Raw genomic sequence first — 7,549 nt, 5'->3', positions numbered from 1 at the left:
AAATATTGTAAAGGGTAGTTTGGTTATTTAGAAAAAAAAAGTATAGTATGCAAAAATTGTTTTTTTGTGAGATATTTTGCAAATTCGTTTTTGTTTGATTACATTCTGTCAACTGCTCCTAAATTTTAAGTAGAAGTTTTTTTTTTAGTATAAGTAAAAAACTTGAAGACGTTTTTTTGTTTGGAAATGATATATATATATATATATATACATAGAAATTATATAAATAATAATTAGTATTAAAAAGAATTTTTTTTTGTAAAATCCAAATTCTAACTTTGGGATTGCTTTACAATGAATGACAGTTATAGTAATACTACATATAGAAATTTTTATTTTTATTTTCCAAAAGAATAACACTAAGTTATAATCACAAATGGAAAAAAAATTGCGCATAGATACACGAGACAATACATTACTTGATGATGTCTTCCTTTATACAACTCTTGTGTATAATATTAGCCTCCAAATAAAACCCAATAGGAGATGCCTTTGTTGTTCATCGGATGGAGGCCCATGTTGTTCCCTGGTTTCTTGTCTGAAAATGCTTCCTTGAGATCTAACTTCTAATCTTAACTAACCATCCGTAGAATGCTCGATCAGCTCGGGAACTTGATCGAGCAAACGATTCATCTCGTCCGGGAATTCTGCCTTTGCTCGGTTCGTTCTTCCACCAACTGTCACTGTTGTTCCGTTCTGTAGTGCCCATATCTTCACCATGGTTCAAAAAAAAAAAAACACGAAACATGGAAAAAAAAAACACGATTAAAGAGATAATTCAGCAGGTTTGAAAACGTAAACAAGATCGAACGAAACAGCGAAAAGGGTTTGGTTCTACAAACAAAAACATGAATCTGAGGATTAGACACCATAGATTCCATGTCCAAACTCTTGAGGTAAAACCAGCTCCAGGATCTCAAGCTATATCGACCCAGAATGTCCCAATAAAACTACATGAACTACCGAATTCGAAACTAGTTCCTTCTTTCATCAACATTCTATGCCGATAAACTAGTTTTCGCTACTTTCTATCTTTTAGAAGGGGGTTCTTCATATCGAAAAATAGTTCTAGAAACTTTACTACCTATGAATACTTAAATGGAAGTTCAAAAGCCTAAAGGGTTGCTTACCTGTGAATGAGACAAGTAACTGATGCAAGTTGTGAGCATTAGAGCGCCAAAACCAGCATACACAAACGGGACTCCGGGGTCAGTCTGGGAAATAAAATACAGAACGAAATCATTCAATGTTCAGTTTTAGCAGAGTTTCTTCGTTACCTGAGAAAAAGCGAGGATCTTTTTAAGCCAAAAAAGAATTTTCACCTTTAACTCAAGACCACTGCTTCCGATTGCATCCTCAATAACGATCTTCATACCATCGATCTCAATGGGAAGCTTCGAGTTTGGTCTTCTTACTCCGGAAAATTTCCCTTCTGTATCGTATAGGACAATGGATTGTAGATCCCGAGCTAGCATTGATCTGAAAACAAAAGTTTAAGAGTTCATGAAGATAGTTAACCTTTTTGTCCCATCTCACATACCCTTTTCGGGATAATACAAATATTGGCAGTAACCACAAAGGTTGCAGTTTTGCACAAATACCGTAATGTTTGTAAAACTCGGGAAAACTCCAAAGAGGGGATTCTCCATCAAGGAAGAGTATTCTTACATTCCTTTGACATTGGAAGAATCGGTTTCACCAACTGGTAAGAAGGTCCCGAACAACTTTTTATCGCCGTTGATCTTGATAGGTGCCATAGGCAAGTTGAATGGTCCTTCACCGTCCTTTGAAACCTGCAAGGCCGAGAAACTCCAATCTGTCTGGTATATTGTGATCCCGCCATATCTTAAGGGGTCGTTTACGCTTATTGTCTTTCTCATCACTTCTTTACCGTTAAGATCACGGAGTGAAAGATCGGTGTGAAACTGCGAGACCTATACCGAATGGAAAAGAAGCCAACTGAAAATGGCCATGACATGCTGAAATGCATAACGGCTGATTATACCATAACGTTGAAAACACAATCAAATTATAAGAAAAAGAACAAGAAGCTTACCTCTCCGCTTTCGTAATAGTCCATGGAGAACCGGTTGATATGAACTTCGGTATTGAAAGCTTCAGTCGGATTTGAGAGAAATCCAGTTGGGCCCAAGACATCACCCATGACAAAGTTTAGTCCTTGAGGAACTGTCACTGAGCCTCTAAAACTTCCAGTTGCACTAAGTGTTCCCCCTACCATAATCAGAATCATTGCCAAGTGTACTCCAATAGGAGCAAATCTACCAGCCAAGCCCCTAAATGCATACAATGAAGGACCTTTCATAAACACCTGCACGAATACAAATTGAAATGATCATGAATTGAAGAGGATATTGACTGTATTGTAAAGAAAACGGAACGGATGTATCACAGTCTCCTCAGTGTTATCTTGATTTTGTGAATTCAATTTAGGGGGCGTTATCCTTAATTCCGCTTTTTACAGAACCAAAAAAACCAAGAAATTAGTAAAACGGAACAATGGAAAAAGCTCAAAGTTCAGGAAGCAGGTTAACTCCTACACTGAAACCTTCAGCTGAACGTTTCTAGATTTTCACTCGCGAAATGCAACCTTGTCCCTATTGGTTTCCAACCTCGTTTTCTGCCATCACAATTTATAACTAATACAGAAGTGGAACAAGATCAGGAGAATGCACAAAGGATCGAGATAGCCAGAGGCATATATATATATACACACACACACATACACACATGATCACCCGAGACATAAACATGTGTATATACAAGGTACCGTATAGTATAAAAACATGCAAGAAAAAGAGCTGAAAAAGCGAGAATAGATGATCCTAACCTCATAACCAGAACCCATGAGGATTACGCCCAAGTCTTGAATGGATGCCCTCGGAAGGGAATCTGAGAAATCCTGCTTTTTAACTGCCTCATCCGACTTCATAAAGCTCCATCTGCGATTCTTTTTTGCCATCTTCTCACCATAGAGTTCTCCAAAAACCGAAACAAACAATGAAAAAAGAAGCAAAAGGGAAGAAAACCCGACCTCCTTGCCACCTTAACCAGAGGTATCTGGGTTGTGTAAGTGCAGGCCATTAGTGAAGCCGCTAAGAGAACCAGCATGCCGAGAAAAATGGGAGAAGAATACATATGATCCAAGCCAAGCGAGAGAACCCATCTCCAAGTGAAGAACCCTAATACAGGACTATCCTCTGGATACTTTTCGAAATAGAAATCAGGGGTTTCGCCTTGTTCGATTACAGTGCCTACAGAGAAGCGTCACCAGAAGGAGTGGTTAAACTGTCAAGAAAGACCCACGTTGTTATAATACCATGTTTGATTAGATAAACATTCTAATAAGATTGACAGCAACCAAAAAACTCTAGGCTTAATCCCCAACTTGCCTGTAATATGATCATTTCCGTATATATGTAATCCACATGAATGCATACGGTACGTAATATGGACGAATGTATATAAGTGTATATGAGCTGCTTTATACACAATGAAAGCCCAAAAACTTACCGAGAGCCATGAGAGCAGCAATGGAGAACATTTCTGTGATAGCCAAAGGCAAATTAGACAAAACGGATAAAACCCTTCTCGGAAACCTTTTCAAGAGCCCCAAACTACCACCTCCCCTGACAAGCCGATCGCCGGATTCCTCTCCACCGCCATCTCCGCCGCTTTCTCCGACGTCCTCCGTCACCGGCGGCGCAGAATTCGAAAGAAGAATCTTCTTAGTGATATCTCCGCTTCCACTCTTCGCCTTCGCTATCCCATCCTGAGGCGTCCTCAGCTTGCAAGTGACGATTTTCGTTCCATAATAATTTGAAGAACAGAGACGAAGAGTAGATCGTGGAAACGATTTTGGGGAAAAGGGAATCGTGGGATTTAGGGTTAGTATCATATTGAATTCGAGAATTTAGCGTTTCCCGGATATTTTCCTCCAGTTTGCTGGGTTTTATGTGGGACATGAACGGACATTGTTGGCAGTTCTGTTATCTCGTGTTTTGAAGATAACGAGATCTAACACAAAACCGGTTCAATTAGAAACCGGTTTAAAACCAAAATTCCGGTTCATTTAGCGAATAAAATACTAAAACGGGCTGGAAAAACAAACATAACCAATATGGCAAAATCAAATCAGCTGACCATAAACCGAATGGAACGGGTTTATTCGATATTGAATTTTTTCTCTTAAACGAAACGGAATCTTAATCCGATACCGATAAAACCAAACCGGTCTACCATTTTGCCTGGTTCAGCTGCAGATATAAGACCGAACCGGGATAAGGTGAAACACTATGAACCAGAACGATGTATGCTCTTCGTCTTCTTCAACCTCTTTGCTCTTCTTTTTCGTCTTCTTCTTCTTCTTCTTCTTCTTCTGCAAACCCAAAACCTAAACCTCTGTATCTCAAGTTCCACACCTCTCACCGGGAAAATCTCCGGTACCTATCGACCCTCGGAGTTATTTCTCGAGATCCCCAAAATGCCCTTCCTCCGGAGGCACTTCCGGCGATCCTCTCGACCGTGAACTTCCTCAGATCCAAGGGCATTTCCGACAATGAATTCTCGCGACTAGCGTTTCTCTGTCCCGATCTCTTCTCCCCGACATTCGAAACCTCCCGAATCGAGCCCGTGTTCGAATTCCTGAGCTCGGAGCTCGGAGCTTCCGCCGCCGATTCCAGGGGCTTAATCGTAAATTTCCCGAACATCCTCCTCTCCAATGTGGAGTACTGTTTGAGACCAACAATGTGTTACCTTCAGGAGCTAGGGTTGAAGAATCTGAACAGACCCAGCAAGATGAACGCGCATGTCCTGAACACGAGGGTCGACAAGTTGAAGATCAAGGTGAGGTTTTTAAGGAGCATAGGGTTTGATCGTGAAGAGGCAGCTAGGGTTTGCGCGAGGATGCCGGCCATTTTCGGGTACAATGTGGAGGATAACTTGCGACCCAAGTTTGAGTTTCTGGTTTACGACATGGAGAGAGAAATGGAGGAGCTGAAGAAGTTTCCGCAGTACTTCGGGTTTAGCTTGGAGAAGAGGATAAAGCCAAGGCATTGGCTTTTGAAGAAGAAGAATGTTAGGGTTTCACTGAGCAGAATGTTGATGTGGAATGATCAGAAGTTCTACTCCAAATGGAAGCCATGAAAAGAGCTCAAGGTCACACAAGCTGATGTCTGTAATGTATGGTACATAATATTCTCTGTGTTTCAGCCATTGATGAATACCATGAATCTGTAGAAATTTTCAGGTGAAGCAGACAACGTTCCTGTTTTTTTTTTAGATTCAAGAGAAGTGGATTGGAGTACAATCAAAACAAATCTTGGAATGTGATTCAAGCAAGTAGTATCTTAGAAGCATATTCATATATTTCAACAGGGCTTCATATCTAATGCTACAAATAGGCTGGGAACTCTGGGACAAGATCTCACCACTTCACCTCCCGATCAAAAAAAATCTGGTCTCTATCTGCTAACAATGGCTTCATTCCCTGTTCACTACTTCCCCTTTCACCAGCCACCTCCATCTCCGCCTCAGCATCTCTCCCCGCCCGCTCCTCCGCTTCCAAACTTTTCCCCGCCTCCCTCTCCGCCTCATCATCTCTCCCCGCCCGTTCCTCCGCTTCCAAATTTACCCCCGCCCCCTCCGGGCCATCCATTTCACCCGTCTCCTCCTCCTCCTCCTGCTGCCATTCCTCCACCGCCGCCACCTCATCCACATTCGTCACCCCCTCCCCATCCCCATGTGCCTCCACCGCCTCATGTTCTTCCTCCTCCTCCTCCTCCTCCTCCAACGCCGGCTCACCACCATACTGTCATCATTGTGGTCTTTGTCTCCCTGGGGGGCCTCTTCTTCCTTGCTTTCATGGCTGCCGCTCTCTTCTGCTGCGTCAAGAAACAGAAGAAGAAGGCATCTCAGAAGACAGAGATCACCGAGTTTGACGAACACGTCAGAGTTCAGGAAGCCATAGTGCCTGGACCTCACAGGGAGCCGACAAGAGTGGTGATGCTTGAAGAGGACATTCATGTCCGCGAAGACATTCATAAGACTGAGAAGTTAGGACAAGCTTCTCATCTGAATTCCACTGCAGACCATTTGATCGATATGTCTTCATCGAAACCATCAGAGTCCACCCATCATCATCACCGCCTTACTGAGCATAAGGCCTAAGATACTGGAAGGCTGTTGTACCATCAAACTGTTTATTCACTCCCGTTTCAAACGGGTTAATAATGAAGATTTGTTGTATCTTTTATCTGCTTTTTTAAACTTGGTAATTGTTTCTCTTCCATATGCCAGAAAATGATAACTGTTCTCCTTCACAGTGGTCTTTGTAAGAGCTGCATATTTGTTACAGAAGGAATCTCTCTTCCCTCGTTGTTATATACTTGTTGTTTCAATGTTCATTACAAGGAGCAAGTGTAGTGATGGATAGGGTTAGAGCCTGGAAATTGCTCTCAGCAAGCTCCGCAAATATCTCCCATTAGATAGATTGAGTGCAGAGGAAGAAATGCATAAGAGACACGACCAGTATAAGAATGAAAGCCATCATCTTTGAAGCCCGTTTACCCAATCCGACCAAGACATCAGCTTGAGCATCTCGAGAACTTAGATCAACGCCAAAGGGACGATCTTGGGATATAGAGGAAGAAACCCGTGAAGGATAAGCAACGCAAGTTTGTTATAAAATCCCAAAATCAGAGACCCAGAACCGAATTCGCCATTGTTGACGGTGAAGGAAGGTTATTGGTGCAGTTGATACTTTCTAAGACGTGTTCGAGAGAAAAAAATTCTCTGTCCGAACAGGGAGGGGAACATGTCGTCGACAACAACATCTGTATTTCTAAAATCCTCACGTTTGAAATTCTCTCGCCTTCTCTCTCGGCCTCTGTCCTCCTCTGCTTGCGAAGCCAGAGATGATGAGTTTGCATCTCTCGTGATTCAATCCAAGGATCTTCTCCGCCGAAGCCAACAAACATCGGCGAAGAACAGCACCGGGCTTCATGTTCTGGACATCCTCGGCGACCGTGTCGACAGAAGTCTATACCACTTGTTGCTCAAGAAATGCACCGATTCTAAGAGAATCTCAGAGGGGAGAATCGTCCATGCCCATATCCTCATCTCCGTGTACCGTGACGACCTCATTATGCACAACACGATCCTCAACATGTATGCCAAATGCAGTAGCTTGGATGAAGCACGCAAAGTGTTCGACCAAATGCTCGAAAGAGATTCTGTCTCTTGGACCACGTTGATCTCCGGTTACTCTCAGCATGAACAACCCCAAGACGCCCTCCTCCTCTTTTCCCGGATGTTGAAACTCGGTTTCCGTCCTAATGAGTTTACTTTGTCCAGCACTGTCAAGGCAGCTGCGGCTGAGGCTGGCTACTCGTGTGGTCGCCAACTCCATGGCTTCTGCCTCAAGAGCAGCTTTGATTCGAATGTTTATGTGGGTAGCTCTCTTCTTGACATGTACACACGCTATGGACTCATGGATGATGCTCGATTGATCTTCGATACCTTAGAGAGCAGG

General features: G+C 42.6%; 4 protein-coding genes across 5 annotated transcripts in view; 3 read left to right on the top strand and 1 right to left on the bottom strand.

The window, feature by feature from the left end:
- Window positions 1-323: 323 nt before the first annotated feature.
- On the bottom strand, window positions 324-3,998 carry LOC104800072 (cytochrome c biogenesis protein CCS1, chloroplastic). 2 transcript variants are annotated; one of them, XM_010522781.1, is made up of 8 exons: window positions 3,532-3,998; window positions 3,053-3,272; window positions 2,849-2,960; window positions 2,057-2,329; window positions 1,669-1,793; window positions 1,323-1,479; window positions 1,131-1,214; window positions 324-711 (listed from the first exon to the last, which is right to left on the bottom strand). In XM_010522781.1, exons 1-8 carry the CDS (start codon window positions 3,914-3,916, stop codon window positions 577-579), a joined length of 1,491 nt encoding a protein of 496 aa, XP_010521083.1. In that variant the 5' UTR covers window positions 3,917-3,998; the 3' UTR covers window positions 324-576. The 2 variants fall into 2 exon arrangements, with proteins under 2 accessions (XP_010521083.1, XP_010521082.1); XM_010522780.2 differs by having other exon boundaries at window positions 1,669-1,934; window positions 3,532-3,996.
- Window positions 3,999-4,230: 232 nt separating this feature from the next.
- On the top strand, window positions 4,231-5,389 carry LOC104800070 (transcription termination factor MTEF1, chloroplastic). The gene is made up of 2 exons (XM_010522778.1): window positions 4,231-5,199; window positions 5,300-5,389. The coding sequence occupies exon 1, from the start codon at window positions 4,327-4,329 to the stop codon at window positions 5,161-5,163; it is 837 nt and encodes a 278-aa protein (XP_010521080.1). The 5' UTR covers window positions 4,231-4,326; the 3' UTR covers window positions 5,164-5,199; window positions 5,300-5,389.
- Window positions 5,388-6,353, top strand: LOC104800071 (leucine-rich repeat extensin-like protein 3). Its single transcript, XM_010522779.1, has one exon. The coding sequence runs from the start codon at window positions 5,494-5,496 to the stop codon at window positions 6,184-6,186; it is 693 nt and encodes a 230-aa protein (XP_010521081.1). The 5' UTR covers window positions 5,388-5,493; the 3' UTR covers window positions 6,187-6,353.
- A 151-nt stretch (window positions 6,354-6,504) lies between these two features.
- LOC104800069 (pentatricopeptide repeat-containing protein At3g24000, mitochondrial) overlaps window positions 6,505-7,549 on the top strand; it is a 2,538-nt gene continuing 1,493 nt past the window's right edge. Inside the window, exon 1 of the mRNA XM_010522777.1 lies at window positions 6,505-7,549. Coding sequence (XP_010521079.1) covers window positions 6,833-7,549 — 717 coding nt within the window. The 5' untranslated portion in view covers window positions 6,505-6,832.

This window comes from Tarenaya hassleriana, unplaced genomic scaffold (genome assembly GCF_000463585.1).
Source record: "Tarenaya hassleriana unplaced genomic scaffold, ASM46358v1 Cleome646, whole genome shotgun sequence".
NCBI classification, from domain to species: Eukaryota; Viridiplantae; Streptophyta; class Magnoliopsida; order Brassicales; family Cleomaceae; genus Tarenaya; species Tarenaya hassleriana.
This window is presented reverse-complemented; position numbering and strand designations above follow the sequence as displayed.

Bases quoted from the DNA above. Each gene is read 5' to 3' on its own strand.
- LOC104800072 (XM_010522780.2), bottom strand. From the start codon at position 3,916: ATGATACTAACCCTAAATCCCACGATTCCCTTTTCCCCAAAATCGTTT. The intron at 2,961-3,052 runs GTCGGGTTTTCT...AAAGAATCGCAG, and splicing joins CTGGTTAAGGTGGCAAGGAG to ATGGAGCTTTATGAAGTCGG. The intron at 1,480-1,668 runs GTAAGAATACTC...TTTTGTTTTCAG, and splicing joins TCTTCCAATGTCAAAGGAAT to ATCAATGCTAGCTCGGGATC.
- LOC104800070 (XM_010522778.1), top strand. From the start codon at position 4,327: ATGTATGCTCTTCGTCTTCTTCAACCTCTTTGCTCTTCTTTTTCGTCT.
- LOC104800071 (XM_010522779.1), top strand. From the start codon at position 5,494: ATGGCTTCATTCCCTGTTCACTACTTCCCCTTTCACCAGCCACCTCCA.